This window comes from Furipterus horrens, unplaced genomic scaffold (assembly GCF_987537825.1).
Source record: "Furipterus horrens unplaced genomic scaffold, mFurHor1.1.pri manual_scaffold_11, whole genome shotgun sequence".
NCBI classification, from domain to species: Eukaryota; Metazoa; Chordata; class Mammalia; order Chiroptera; family Furipteridae; genus Furipterus; species Furipterus horrens.
Window position 1 is genome coordinate 65,769,940 of NW_028327181.1, and position 15,824 is coordinate 65,785,763.

General features: G+C 48.8%; 1 protein-coding gene and 1 long non-coding RNA gene across 2 annotated transcripts; one reads left to right on the forward strand and one right to left on the reverse strand.

The window, feature by feature from the left end:
• Window positions 1–2,962: 2,962 nt before the first annotated feature.
• Window positions 2,963–10,871, reverse strand: LOC149998098 (uncharacterized). Its single transcript, XR_016514035.1, has 3 exons — window positions 10,612–10,871; window positions 10,232–10,347; window positions 2,963–3,202 (listed from the first exon to the last, which is right to left on the reverse strand). It is a non-coding gene; the product is annotated as an uncharacterized LOC149998098 (long non-coding RNA).
• A 238-nt stretch (window positions 10,872–11,109) lies between these two features.
• On the forward strand, window positions 11,110–13,626 carry LOC149998099 (acid-sensing ion channel 2-like). The gene is made up of 2 exons (XM_090257549.1): window positions 11,110–11,820; window positions 13,552–13,626. Exons 1-2 carry the CDS (start codon window positions 11,266–11,268, stop codon window positions 13,624–13,626), a joined length of 630 nt encoding a protein of 209 aa, XP_090113675.1. The 5' UTR covers window positions 11,110–11,265.
• Window positions 13,627–15,824: the final 2,198 nt, after the last annotated feature.

Consider the following 15,824-nt stretch of genomic DNA (forward strand, 5'->3'; position numbering starts at 1 on the left):
ATATGTTATGTATGTTTATATACAGAGATAGCAGGTATAGACGTTTACCTCATTCTCGCTCCTTCTACAATAGGCTCTTGGAAACCCAGCTGCTGGAAGCTTTTCTGTGGCCCTTTGGAATGGCACACACAAGGACACACAGGGTCTGGAAGGACCTCCCCACAGCAGCCCTCGGACCGAATCCCACCCACCCCTCCCCGGCTCTCTCTTCACTCTCTCCAGCCCTCATTGATTTCCTTTTCCCTGGAGCCGACTCTTCTTCTCACGGCCAGTGGATGTGGCACTGTCACAGCTCTGTGAAGCATCTGTGAGGAAGCCTGGCTCGAATAAAGGCGGCGTGGAAATAACATGACATCTGGGGTCGGGAAGCCAGGATTTGAGGCCCAGCTTCTCCTGCTATTTTCTCAGGGCCAGCCAGCTCTCTGGAGTCTCAGTTTCTTCTTTCTTGTCATGGAAATGTGACCCCTCTTTTGCTTACAGAAATCGAATGGGGCCATGTTTCCCATCAAGTGCACCATGGATGTGACGTCAGTGCCTTGCCTGTCAGAGGAACAGTCCCAGAGTGCAGGGGCCATGCTCTCTGCACCTCGGTTATTCCCTTGTCTGCCCACCTCGGGGCTGGGCACATGCAAACCTGTGTCGTGACTTTGGACTAGAACGTATATCAATGCAGAGAAAAAGATGAACATGATCATAAATGTAAATGCATTGCTCCTTGTTTCTTAATCCTGTTTCCTGCTTTCTTATTCCTATTTCGTTCCTCTTATTTCACGTTGTTTTACACAAGAGCTAGAGAGTAACACACTGAATTAAAATGAATACAGAAGCTACAGAAAAGGCATCAAATGCAAACAGGCACACAAACAAAGGGCGCACCTATCCATACGGGCCGCAGCACTTTTTAAAGGGGCGGATGGGTGAACAGACAGGGGAGGGCACTGATGTAAGAAGGCAGGTGGGTGGGTGAGACAGGGTGGTGAGTCAGAGGTTGTGTGAGAAGCCGGGAGCTCTCGGGATGATAAAATACACCACCGTTAATGACTTGTTCCCCAACATCAGTCACTGTAACCACAAGGGGGAGAGGCAGTTCCACTCAAGAGCAAGGCAGCCCAGCTTCTAGGGCACCGTTTCCCGGCCGCTGGTGTTCTGTGGAGGGCGAGCTCACCCACGGCCCAGGTGGTGCCAATAAAGTTTTTGTTGAAAGCCTGTCTGCGGCTTGCTGACTTGGGGGCCTCTCTGCTTCCTTGTTCTATGCGTGGAGTCACGGGCTCCAGGGATTGGGACAGAGAGAAAGCAAACAGTGATGGTTTCTTTCTTCTACTTCTTCCCCGGGACAGAGGGACCTAGGAGACTCAAAGAGAAGGACGTGTAAAGACAAGAAGATGAAAAAAAGAATATTTAGAGGAAAAAAACAGAGCGGAGAGGCTGGGCAGGAGAAGGCTGGGGTGGGGTGGACTTCCACAGCCTCGAGGAGACGGGAAATGATGTGAAATCAAAGCAGAAAGCGGGGCCTCCAAGCCCTGGAACTTGGTCTCCCCCACGGCATACAATTGAACCAGGCCTGTTTCATTTCTACAACAGGACTCTCGTGTGTTTACACGGAGGGGCTGGACGAGGGGCCTTCAGGACAGAAGTGGGTGTGGTCAGGTGCAGTCCAGAAGTCTCTCATCAGCCTACCTGGGACTAAGGGACCATAGGTAGATGTGTCTCATTGAAAGCAAACAAAATAAGAGAAAGTTAGAAGCCATTGATTCTATACAAAGGGTTAAGTGCTCATAGTAAAAACTAAATTTTGGTTATCAAAAAATGGATGGAAGGTAAGCAAGAGTTCGGAGGTCATCTGGTGAACTTCCTTATTTCACATCAGCAAGTATTGATTCAACATTTACTGTTTAAGTTATTTCCTTATGACATCATTAGCCCATCAGATTAAGAAAGTAGAGAGAAGTCTGAATTGGAAGTATCAACGTCAGCTAGGTATTCAAAGTCAGGGGGGATAAAGATGGAGTAAACCTTTAACTGAGAGGGAAGAAGCACTCAATTCATATTCTCACCAGCACCCATGCTTTTGTAGATGATGGAGAACTTAGTCCTGAGCTCTGAAGTCAGTTTTTTCATCAGGTAACCCCCACTGAGGTTCTCCAGGCACACAGCCCCCCGCTAGATGCCCTGACTCTGGCTCCACTAAGGTCTTCCCCAGGTGCTGGGAGACAGAAGGTGCCCCACATCTTCCTAAGGACCTGGGCTCAGGGCAGGCCCCAGGTTCCCCAGGGTTGGAAGAGGGTCCTCATTCTTGCATCTCAGAGAAGCAGTCTCAGCATCAGAAATAAGGGAGTCCAGCCAGTGTTCATTTATTCATGAAGTCTCATATTATCGAGCACCTCCCATGTGCTGCGTGCTGGGGCACAGTCTCCGATAAGGCAGGCTGGGCTTCTGCCCCGCGGAGTGAGGGAGGGGTGGGAGTGGGGGTAGAGGTTGGAAGCCTTTATTCCAGCAGGAGCAACAGATAATTCTAGGCAGGTGAGAAGAATTTCAGAAAATGACTAGTGATGAGAAGAAAAGGAAACACATAATGGGACAGTGAGTGGGGTGCAAGGTGAAGACGGGGAGGCCAGCCAAGGCCTCTCAGAGGAGAGGACAAATGAGAAGCCAGCCCTAGGGGAAATCGGTCCCGGCAGGTGGCGGGAAACGCAAGTGTCAAACTCCAGAGACCAGTCTGTGGTGTCTGATAGGTAGTAGCAGTTCTCGGTGCACGGCTGGTTCTGGGTGGAAAGCCCGTTCTGCCCTCCATAACCCTCTGAAAGAAGAGCCCCCGGAATTGGGCTCAGTGGAGCCGAGGGAGTGGGGCAGGAATCTGCAGGTTTAACCAGTGCTGGGTAATTCAGATTCACCGGGCCCTGTCATCACACTGCTCCAGCAGATGGTGACATGGGGTCAATGAGCAGAGTCCCCAATTCTAATTTTTGTCCCATTAACTCTGCATTTATGATTTGGTCAAGGCTTGGGTCAAATTGCAGCGGACGGAAAGCTGGTGCAGGTGGAAGCCTCAGCAATTATTTAGCATAAACAAGGAAAGAGCACAGAGATGTTACATAGTTTTCTGAAGGCCACACAGCAAATTCAGTCCATGCCAGGGCTCAGAGGAACTGGCAGCTGAGCCACCAAAGTCCACGCTGTGTGATCTGGCTTCTCTAGTTTTCTCCTAGAAGAAAAAAAAAAAAAATAATAAAATGACTATAAATAAAATCTCAAAAGGTATGCACTAAATGCCCAGCTTTGCTCAATGCTCCTCCCTGGTATACAATTCATGAAAAATTATTTGGTAAGTGTACACTGAGGTAATTAAATGGGAATAGTTGTTGTATGAGGTGTTTATTTATAAGCCAACCAACAGCAGGGAATACTTTGGTTTATAATTGTTGATTTTTAACTTTTCTTTATGGCAATGACGAGCCAGGAAGAAAAGTTGTAATATATTGAGGCCCCTCTGAGTTAGAAATAATAATGTCATCTGTATATTAGAAAAGAATATGTCTTTCTCTTTTTTATTTCTTTCTTTTTTAAAAATCAGGGAGTGATGGCAGCACCACGCATCTGGCACGTGTTAAGTAGCAAACTGGCATTAGAGCTGATTGTAGATCAGCTGCCTAACCTTCCCACCTGTGACTATTTGAAAGCAGGAGGGAGGCTGCATTTTGTGCTTCTCATGGTCTCCGGGGCTCCAGGCTCCAGACAAGCCCGGTTCCCCAAAGCTGGAAGAGAGTTCAGTTCTTCATGCATCTCAGAAAACCAGTCTCTATGTCAAGAGAACATGAATTTGTCCATGTGTCCATTTATTCATTCTTAAGTGAATACATTTACCACAGCAAAGATCCGGGCACATTGTCTAATAGGGGGTTAAATGGCCTGACTTGCAAATTAATTTATCTGCAAAGCCCTTAAATGTTTAGTTATACACTTAGCATTTTGCCTTCATCAAAAGACCACAATTACACACAATTAAGGCAGTACCCGAAAGGCTGGGCCAAGTAGTCCCAATCTAAACCTAGTCCCCACACCTCCTACACGTGCCCACAGCGCAAAGCAAATAGGTATTGTAAAGCTGATTGCAGAGGGGAATGTTTAATCAAGTGAATACCACAAAAGCATTTCTGAGGATGTTGGAATATCTGATGTTTATATATAAACCATAATGCTAATTGTTTATCTACCTCTGGAGGGTATTGCCAAAATTAATTTATAAAATAGCTCTATCTAATTGGCTTAAAGAAAAATAAGCTTTAATATCAATAGTGTACTTATGTAAAATGAAAACTTAATTTTCTTGAACTATGTGTCTATTCTTGATAAGACTGGGAAAGGTTTTTCTTTACCTTGTAAGTAATCTGCCTAGAAAACAAAGATTCTGTGTTTTATCAAATAATTTCCTATGCTTTATGTTGTCTTTACCGAGTCTTCTTTATTAAAAGAGCTAAGTTTCTTCCTTTCTTTTTTTCTTTCTCTCTGTTTTTTTTTTTTTTTTTTTTTTACAACTATGTAACTTTCTGTAATTGCCTTTAGAGTCTTTGTCGCTTTGGTCAAATGGGTAATGTACTGTGTCACAATGACTTAAGAGTCCTATTTCATACAGAGTTTTAAAAACTTTTGATATTTTTGATAAACTTCCCCCAAATTAAATTCTAAATGAATTCTTGTTGACCTTGAACTAATTTGGGGATATTCCAGAGGGCCCCCTGGAACATCTCAAAAGATATGTTCTCTCTCCTTATAAAAGGGAGATATTAAACTAATTAGGCTTATTTAATACGTTAAATTACATGTGAAGCATTGTCAAATAAATGATGCTAAATTTTCTTTAGGGTATGTTTGTATAAAATCCCTAAAAATCGGACATGTTCTGGTATAATGTTATCAGTCGTAATTTAAAAATATATCAAAGGAATAACCAAATTTCCTTGTCAATGGCATTACAATGAACCCTCATCAGATCTTTGATGATGACCGTTTTTAAGTCTTTTGTTATTTACAAACAGTTATTGTTTTACTCTGTGCTTTTCTACAAGTTCCTGCAAAAGAGCTTGTCTTCGAGGAGATTCCTGGAAAAACTCTGACAAGCATAGGTTTCTGGTAACTAAGATAAATTTGTTTTCATGTGGGAGGGGCAATAATAGACCCTTCAAGTGCTTTCCCATGGCCACCTGCAGTTCCACAACATGTGATAAAATGGTAGCTTGAGACCTGTCCCTGGTATCGTCCCCGACATCAGTAAAACAGGCCCATTAGGTTGATGATATAATGTCAACACGTGAAGACTTGCCTCTGCTGTAGGACACTGCAGACTTCGCCGGAACCTCTGCAAGGTGAATCCACAGAAAATTCAGGGCCCAGGCACCAATGTAGTTTTGGGGGTCATTTGGCTGGGTGAGATGCACGCTGTCCAGAGGCTGTGACTGATAAAGCGCCAGCCTATCCAACCGAGATTGTGAAAAAGGTTCAAGGGCTTTGGGGGCTGTGGAGGACTTGCATTCCCACCGGCCAGTGCCTCCATCCTTATGCTGCCTGGTCAAGAACGGGCACATGTGGGGCTGGGGCTCAGAGCAGCAAGCCGCCTCTGAGAGGGCAAAAATGCTAGTGAAAGAGATTAAAGCTCTGGGCGCCTCCCAAGCTGGGCTACCATTCAAGTTATATGTGTCTGTGACTCCAGAGGGTATGGGTTGGGCTCTGAGGTGGAGGCAACAGGACAGTATCCCTAGGATTTTGGTCGCAGCTCTGGAAGGGGGCAGAAAACTATAAACTCCCAGAGAGCAGTAACTCAGTGTTCCTCCAGGCTGAGCCTCTCGGGAAGGAACAGCACACCATGGCAAGAAGTCCAGTCCACTTCCTATCAATGGGTGGGTGGAGAAGATGTTTCACTGACCACCTCTGCTATGGTTCAAACTGCCACTTTGACTAATGGCACATCTATTTGCTGCAGAGGAGCACCCTGCCCACCAGCCCACTATCTTGACAGATGCAGGTGCTCCTAGGTCCTCTAGAGCATGCAGATACTCCAAATGCCCCCACCCTTATTTCTGTGGCGGTACCTGTGGCCTGTAGAGAGAGAATGGGGGAAATTTCCACTGAGCCCTGGTAAACAGATTCCTGGAAGCGGGAATAAACCACAGCAGCCTGTGGGCTGAACTCAAGAGAGGTTTGGCTGGTGATCACTCATGAGCCCTGGCCATTAACCCGCTGCACTGACAGTTGAGCTGTTCTAAAGAGACTAACCAATGGCTCGGACACTGGAAAACCAAGGAATGACTGTGAATAACACTTCGGGAAGTCAGGATAGGTGGAAAGACATTTGGATTTGCCTGCAAGAGCCTCGGGAAGTTCTCATTGTCTTCCTTGTTCTGGCTCATAATGCTCTGATACACCCTGGCAATCAGGAAGCCCAGGTATGAGCCTTAACAACAGACCTTTCAGGAGATACAACAGACTGAGTACACAGGAAGAGTGCCCACTGTAGCACCTGGGTGGGATGGCATATTGTCAAGGATGCCAGATTGCCCTTGAAATCCAGTGACTTGGTTAATGCACTAACAGCAGACCGTGTGTGTTCTAAACAATGCCCGAGGCAACTGCCCAAGGAGTTTGTGGCCATCCACTGGAGCTCCCACCTGTGAGAGATTAACAGATTATACGGATCTGGTCCCTCCAAGGGAGGGTTCTAAATATGCCTTGGTTTGTGTGGACACTGCATCTGGTCTAATCCAAGCTTTCCCCTGTTGCTGTGCATACCAGTTTATCACCATTATGGGATTAGAGAAGCATAGTACCAGCTGTGGATACTCCAGCTGAGTAGACAGTCATTGGGGATCACATTTCAAAGGTCATAATGCACAAGACTGGGCAAAAAGACATGACATTGAACGGAGGTTCCCTGTCCCCTAAAACCTGCAAGCGGCATGGTTAGTGGAAAGGAAAAATGGAATGTTAAGAAAAACAGATGAAATGACTCATGAGTCAAAGCACCTTGGCCATGTGGACCCTGAGAAAAAGAATACCTACCAAGAAAGATGCCTGGTGGCAAACTGAGCTGAAATTTAAAAAATAGAACCTAGCAGCCATTTTCAAACATGGTCTCTCATGCAAACTGTGCTTTAGGGACAAGCCTGCACTGGGTTCCTATCCTCTGAACCAACCCTTATAAAGGAGTTCCTGGAATCCTATTCAACTAATAGGACTGAGGCACTATATCCTCATTTGTATTTTCACCGACCAATCAGAGTGGCTCCACTCCAACCAATCAGGACAGTGCTTGTTGGACCTGTAAGGATTTGGAGTCCTCATTTGCATGAGGGTAGACCAATCAGGAATCAAGGGCAGGGGCTTCTCACTATATAAGTCCGCTCCCCTCGGGCTTAGGACGCGCACTTCCCCTTTCCTGGTACGGCGTGGGTATGGACTGGACTGGGCAGGCCTGAGCAGAGAAGAGCTGAGGAGAGCCCCCTAGCCATCTAGCCTGAGAGGGGCTCCACCTGAGGGCCGCTTTATTGCCCAGTCCTTCCAGTTTTGCTATTTCATAATTGAGCTGTTCCACAGCTGGGCTGTATCACAATCGACCTGCTGGTGCTTGTTTCCTTCTCCGCCACGCTCCCAAGTTGTGGATTCATGTTGGACTTGAGTTGGATCCAGTGACTTCCGTGTGGACTAGAGTACAGTACCAGCAGAGCCTGCTGCCTCACAAGCCAGGCTGGGGACCCTTGGTGAGACATCTAGTGTGGAAAAGGTATAGAAGTTGTGGGGAACAGCCATTGCCCCAACTCTCACGTGGACCAACGTGCTATGCTGCTGAGAACACCAACCCCCAGCACAGCCAAGGGGGCCATTATCCACTAGAATTGGCAATGGGACATCCACCGGCATGGGTGAGTTACTTGGTACCCCTGGGCAAGGGGGAGCTACTCAGTCTCCACCGGGATTTCATTGTCCTGTTGCAAACAGGACCTGTTGAAATGTATTATACTTGGAATGGAATATGTACCATTAAAGGAGGGGAGAAAGTAGGGGTACTGGTCACACATATCCTACCCCCAGTCCATCTCCTCACAACTGAAGAGTGCTGCCTCCCTGGCAATATGAATGGTATGCACAACCAGGTCAAGTTCCTAACGCTGCCAACCTCCCTCTTCTCAAGGCCAGGTGGGCACTGCTTTTTCTCACTGGTACAATCACTTGGTCACTGTCCCCCTCCATGGGCCTGGGGACATAGTAACACATAGAAGGCCTGACTGAATTCACCCAGCACGACTTAAATGATAGCGGGCAAAGCCTATCTTTACTGAACCCTGAAATGTCTCTGAGAAAAGCTGTCTTCCAAAACAGGATAGCCTTGGACATTGTTACTGCCTTACAGGGAGGCACCTGTGCCATCATCCAAACAAATGTTGCATGTTTATAGCTGATGAGTTGTTAATATTCTTTAATTAAAGTCATGTGAGGACACAAGTGAAAGCCCTGAGTGATCTGACCCTCCAACCTAGGGGACTTAACAAGCCAGGGGTTCAGATCGTGGGGCTTTCTCTGGAGAAATTGTTCCTTATTTTGGGAATCATTATCTTAATCAGTATTTTCTCTTTATCGTGCCCCTACTATTGCTGTGGAATCTGCCTCTAGTGCAGTAAGACAGCTGTTCAAAACAGCCCTCTCCATACTACTGAAACCCTTCTGAAGGCACACTGCAGAACAGGGGTCATGTAAGATTGTAAAAGCTATCACAGGGGAGGGAGTGTTGGGGGAGCTTGTCCATTGGATATGACTGTCCGTTAACCGAGAGCTGGTCCAGGCAATGAAAGGCTCCTCTCCCCTTTCCATATCCTTAAAATGTACATTCCATTTGCCTTCCCCGCTCTAGAAGCTGCCTCAGGGACACAGCCTTGAGACAGTAAGGTGCTGTTGAGAGCATTTGGATGACTGAATCTGGTTAAAGCCTCTCTATAACCTCTTAAGATTCTGGCAGGCAGTTGTGTGTGTGATGGTAAAAATGCTTGCCCACCTCCTAAATTTGGGAAGGAATGTTTTGGATCTGCTTTTTGAAGCTGCGTTTTAAAGGCAAACATGCCTGAGTTCAAGTCCCAGCTCTGACTCTTCCTAGCTTGTAACTTGGTCAGGGCTTTTTCCATTTGTGAATCTCAGATTAGGGCTAACAACATACACCTGTCAAGACGGATATGAAGGGTTTAAGTGAGATGAGAAGGCACACTCACACAGGTCCTGATATATGATAGATGCTTAGTTTTTGCACCTGTTTTGAAACCCTGGCGCCCCATCCAGATAGCCCTACAGGCAGGGTCTGGGACCTCTGTGATAGCACATGCATGTGGTTGACTAGCCTGTCATTTGTGCTTACTGTTTCTGCTTTTTGAGCTCCCAGATCAATAAACCACTGATTTAATGTCACATGTTGCCTCAGAGAGTACATCAAGACACTGTTCTCAGTTTGGATCTGGTTTAGCAAGAGAGCAGATGGGATAGAGAAACAGCTCAGAGCAGTTACATACCAGGAGGGACATTCCCTAAGCTACCTCCTTCACCATGTCCCAAGGAGCATTATTGAAGCCTGGCAAACCCTGGGGACACCAGGCTGGCTCAGTAAGGCTCCTCCTGGTCACTTGGCAATGTGCATTGGGTTGGCCACTGGAACTTTCTCTTCCTTAACTCCTGATGAAGATTTAACATCACTGACTATAGGATCCAGTCATTTGATCTCTGGCCCGGACAAACCACACCCACCTGCTAGCAGGGGCTGACATCCAGCGGATTTTCAGGGAAAAAAAGAGGTAGGTAGGTGGCTGGAAGCCCAATCCTTTGCTCCCACCTATAGCTCCAGCTGTGCTTCCATCTGGCATATTCTGGGGCAGAACACACACGTGCACACACACACACACACACACACACCCGGAAAAGAATGCAGCCATCCCTACCTGGAACCCCAGCTGCCTTTCATTTTCAGCTAGAATCTCCTGCTGGCTCTGCTGGGGTGGGGGCTACTTGTTGCCAAGGGGCGTCTGGCTTTCCCATTTCAGGAAGGGCTCCTGCTCCCTGGACTGTCCCCCTCCCGCCGGCAGCAGAGGTTTTAGATCGCTGCTTTCCTTCCACCTTTACCACCATCTCCTCTCTGGACACCCCACGCTGAGCCTGGCCCGGGAGCAGACATTGGTGCTAAGGAATTCCACCTCCACCCACATACCTGGCTCATGGGAGTTTTATCAAGTCAAGTGTCTTTCTGTCATCTGTAGGGCGAGGTGTCACGTCCTCACTCCAGGGCCGGTTTTTCACCTTCGGGGAGAAGCCCCCATTAGCTCCCTGCAAAAAAAAGGCTACAAAGAAACTTTCACCGAGTCCCCAGCCCCCACCAGGCCTCGCCTCCACCCTCCTCGCTGCGCCCTTCCCCCAGCGGCCTGGTGGAGGAGGGGTGCGAGAGGCCAGCTCGCTCTGCGCGCTGAGGGTCTTGCTTTTCTTCCGGGAGGCGGGGAGGGACGCGTCCCGGCCCGAGCCCCCGCCATCCAGCCTGCCGGTCAGCCCTCGCCTCTCCGCGGACGCGCGCTGCCTCCTCTCCGAGGCGCTAACCGTAGCCGCCGGCATTTGGAATTTTCCCCAAAAATGGGGGTCTGGAGGAGGAGAAGAGGAAGGACCGAGGCCGGTGGCGAGAAACGGAATCCGGAGTCTAAAACAGTGCGGGGGAGAGGACCGGGGCGGCAGCGGCGGCTCTGAAGGCTCGGCTCGGCTCGGCACGGCGCCGCCCGCCCGCAGTGCATCAGCGTGGCCGCCCTGACATCCCTGGGATGGTTAACACGGGGCATTATGCGCCGGTTAACAGGCTCCGAGCTGCTCAGCGACTTGTTTTAAGCATTTTCTCCCTCGCTCTCGCTTTTAATCTTGTCTCTAGTGGCGTGTGTAGGGGGGAGGACTGTATTTCCATTGGCTAAGCTCTCCCTTCCCACCCACATCTCTTCCACATCACCTTGGTGTCTCCCTAAATAAAACCAGCCCTCCTTATCGCCTGGAAAAAATCAGGAGCTAGAGTTTGAATGGGTTTTATATAAACACTCACCCGTGTCAGCTTGCGGCTGGGCTCTCAGGATAAACTCACGGCAGCTGGCTCGAGGCTCATTTTGGGTTCTCTGCCTTGAACGTCAAGGTTTAAGCTGAGCTCAAGGACTGGGAACTCTTCTCTGAAATTTGATCAACCTGAAGCCAGTTGCCGAACTGCACAGAGTCCCCATGGACCTCAAGGAGAGCCCCAGCGAGGGCAGCCTGCAGCCCTCTAGCCTCCAGATCTTTGCCAACACCTCGACCCTCCATGGCATCCGCCACATCTTCGTGTACGGGCCGCTGACCATCCGGCGTGTGCTGTGGGCTGTGGCCTTCGTGGGCTCCCTGGGCCTGCTGCTGGTGGAGAGTTCCGAGAGGGTGTCCTACTACTTCTCCTACCAGCACGTCACCAAGGTGGATGAGGTAGTGGCCCAAAGCCTGGTCTTCCCAGCTGTGACCCTTTGCAACCTCAATGGCTTCCGCTTTTCCAGGCTCACCACCAATGACCTGTACCACGCTGGGGAGCTGCTGGCCTTGCTGGACGTCAACCTGCAGATCCCCGACCCGCACCTGGCTGACCCCACAGTGCTGGAGGCCCTGCGGCAGAAGGCCAACTTCAAACACTACAAACCCAAGCAGTTCAGCATGCTGGAGTTCCTGCATCGCGTGGGCCATGACCTGAAGGACATGATGCTCTACTGCAAGTTCAAAGGGCAGGAGTGTGGCCACCAAGACTTCACCACAGTGAGTCCTTGGTTTTCAGCTTCCTCTTGTGCTTGGTCCTGTGGAGAATTGCCATGCTGGTGGTCTCCTGCTTGGTTTGGCATCTCTCTGTGCTTTGGAGCAGGAGAGAGAGTAGTGCCTCCGTTGAAGGCCAAGAGGGTAGTTGGCCAGAGTTGTTGGAACTGACTGGAGAAGTGTGCCTGCTGGGAGGGGGCACTGTTGTCTGGTCCGATGTGGGGGGAGTGAGAAGACAGCTTACCGTGGGGGTTCACTTCTCCAGATGTGCTTAGTTGGCCTCCTCCCAACCAGAAGGAGGAGGCCTGATTTGTCTGTTGTCTGGGGCATTTGGTGTCTGAGCTGTGTGATTGGAACAGCTTGTCATTGACGAGGTGGCATTTTTTTCTCTCTCTCTATGTGCTCGGAAGTGCCAGCAGGCACTGCATCCTGTGGGCTGGGCTGGAGCTAAAACCTCCAGAGGAGGGGGTGTGGGGACCCAGGCAGCCTGGATGGTTCCAGTGGCTTTGGGATCTTGCTGGAGCAGGTGATGCTGCAAAGGTGTGGAAGTCTCTTTGCTTCCTTTTCTTGTGTGGATTCTGAGCTCCGTGTGGGGAGAGGAGAGGCTGGGGACCCTGGGACTCCACTGTTCTGGTGGCTGGTCAGAAGCAAAGAGGTGTCCAGGGTGCTTTGGCCAAAGAGAAGGGTCTAGGTGGAGGCCCATGTGTAGGATGGGCTGTGAGGGTGGAGCGGTCCAGGCTGGCTTGTCGGGGAGCGTCAGCTTCAAACCGAGAGGCTCAGTTTGCTGTTTGTACAATCGCTTCACAATGTGGATGCAGGAGGAGTGGCGTGGGGAGGGGGTGAGCAGCTGTGGAATGGGAATGCCTGGGGAAGGAGTGGGGAGCTTAGTCAAGAGGCAAAGCTGAGGGGATGTGGCTCACATTCAGGCTGGGTCTTCCTGGAGGGGCAGAGAGAGAAGGGTGGGGAAGAGAGCTGTTGCTGCCGGGGTCCTCTGCTGGCCCAATTAGTGGGCTGCTAAGCATAACTTGGCGTAGCAGGTCAGGCTGCAGCTGCAGACAACTCCTTGCTTCTAGGCAAGTCTGCGGCATTAGGGTCTGTGGGAACGTCCAAAGCCCAGTGTGGCTGCTTCTCCCATTGTTGCCTTAGGGAGAATCAGGAGGTTTGGAGTCTCAGAGCATTGAGCCAAATTGCAGTTGTAAGTTCAGGATGGCAGGTGCAGCATTTGTGAAGGGACTGTCGTCAGCACTAGACTGGGGCCCTCACCTAATGAAGACGAACCCTACCTTTCCCATGGTGTACCCATTTTCCGCCTGCTCTCAGATTCACTGCCTACCAGCCTCTTGATCTGAGTTTCTTTTAATGCTACAACTAGTCTCCGCCCACAGTCTCTATGCTTGCTGTTGGCTGTCTCTGATTCTGGAAGAGCTCAGAGTGCCGGGGGGCACAGCCTCTCACATCCTTCAGAGCTCTGTTTCCTGGTGGAGCTGTTTTGTAGTATCTGCTTTAAACATTGTGAGGGGAAAGCACAGCAAAGCAAGTAGTAGTGTGTACTAAAGAAGAAGTGAATCTGAGCTGGGAGAAGGGACCAGCAGTACTGAAAGCCCTTCTAAAGAAAGCAAACGGGATCCTAAAACACGTCACACACAAATGATGTAGTAGGTGGCTTGGGGAGAGATGGGAAAAATGCCTCATTCTGGAGGCTGCAACCATCCCTGTATTCCAGCCCATTCTCTCTAGTGTCGTGGCAACGCTCAGCTTCACCACTGCACCATGCAGCTCGAAATGCACTCTGCTGTTCCTCTGTCTGTCTGAGCCCACAGGGAACACAGACAGCAGAGAGAGGATGGTACAGAGAGACTGTAGTCAGCAGCAGACCCTGGACAGAGTCCTCAAGCATTCTCATAACCGCATGTTCAGCCATTGGCTTCCTCTCAATTCATGACCAAGTTCCAATTAGAAATAAAGGTTCCTTGACCTCGGGCTGCATTTGGCCCATCATTTGAGTTACTGGGGTTCCAAGAGGCTAAAGATCAGCTTTTAAAGCCTTTCCCGAGCCTTTGACTTCTCCAGGATGTGTCCTTAACAGTGAAGTTGCCTGTGGATAAGGTTTATTACTCAATAAGTGAAATGTCATTGCCTGTCATCCTCACCGAGTCCCTTTTTGGACTGACCCTCAGTGTGTGTGCTCCCCCAGGACTGAAAAGAGGATGAGCCTCAGGGCTGGATCTTCAAGTTGTTCAGGGAGGGTCACAAAAGGCACATACTTCCGGAAACCTGGAGGAGACCCCACATGGGAGGCTGGTCTTTTTCACTCATTGATCACAGTGAGCAGCCATATTGAGCCTCTACGAGAGGGAACGTGATGCTAAGTTTGTTCCAAGACTTTGCAGTGAGGGGTAATCCTTCCCATTGCCCCTTGTCTTCCTGTCCTTTGGCCTGGGGTGGTGGGGTAGTTGTGCTTATTCTTGGACTCCCACATCGGAAGGGAGCAGAAAGCTTGCAGTAGTTGTTGGAGAAGCGTGTTCACTGGCCTGTCTTTCATTCTCTTTGCTACACATCCCTCTCTGTTTGAGTTAATTACTAAGCTGGATGGCTTCTATCTCTAAGTACTGTGGCTGACTTAGAGAAGTTAAGTATGGGGGAGGGGATGTCACAGGTGGATTACTTTTTCTGTTTGTTTTTATAAAGCATACCTAATGCCATCTCCAGGGCTAATACTTTCACATAAGCTTCCTTATACCAAGCTCTCAGCTGCTGTGCAACGAAGTGCGTAATACTCTTTAATTAGTGAACAGGCCATGGTTTTAGCAGAGAGAAAAGCTGTTTGTGGAGGTTAAAGGGCCCCAGGAAGCCAGGTGTGGGATTCCAACTGCCATGTAAACAGGTGTGCTCCATCCCATGCAGATGCACTGTTAGCCCTCATCCGAGACAATCTAAGTTCAGTTAGATACATGCTTTTTCTTTCTGGGAAAGCAGAAGAGGGCTTTGTTTCCTCAGTGTTCATGCAGTGGGGAGTCCCCCACTGACCTAGAGTAGATGAAGAGGGTTGGATTGGGGAGGGGGGTACTCTGGCCATGTTGGATGATCTGAGGTTAAGATTAGGAGGAGGAAGACAGTGCCACCTCCACCATTGTCTAGCCTATTTCCTGGATGGTAACGTGTACCCTCTCTAGGCTCTGTAACATGTGATAGTAATGCAGTACGTAAATTTTAACCCACAGGGTTATTGAGAAGATGAACTGTATGAGGCAATGTATGTGTGAAAGTTCTTTCACACATTGTGACAGCTATGCAGGTGGAAGAGGTTATCGTCCAACCCACCTGCCCTGTTTGCAGCCCACCATAGGGTCAGTTGATGAGTAATGCTGTCAGGATAAACCAGGAAGGGAGAGGTGGCTGCTGCTGGTTTTGCTTCTTTGTGTGTTTGTTTTTTGAGCCCATGATAAAGCCCAGTCTTACTGAGTTGGGGTTTCTTAGCATGGAGATCACAGTTGAGTTCAGTGGCTAGTTAGTGCTGACAGGGGGCATCCCCACTGTTTGTGACTAGCACATGACTGTTTGATGTTGCTTCTCTGCTCTTACTTTGAAGTTCATCTGCCTTCATGTTCAGGAATGCAAATGACCCTTCATTTTGCATGTTTAACCTTATTTCCTTACTTGTGTGTATTTGTACTTTAAAACACATTTATTAGGAAAAGCATTTCTTTTCTTACTGAAAGATCTCTCCACTGAGATCTTGTTAGAGGCACTTATATGGATTTTTTTTTTTAATCTATATCCCATAGCATTGTAGAGACATGGAGGAAAGGTTTAGTAAGAGCATTTCTTGGGTATTCTTACACATGGCTGGTGAGTCATAGCTAACCTGAAATTACTTCTTATTGCATGAGGAGGTGGGTGTGTGAAAAATGTAGGCTTTGGGCAGAGATCTGAGTTGGAATTACAACTATGCCCCATATTTGCTCTGTAATCCTGGGCAAGTTTCTTAACTTCACTTTCCCCACTTCTAA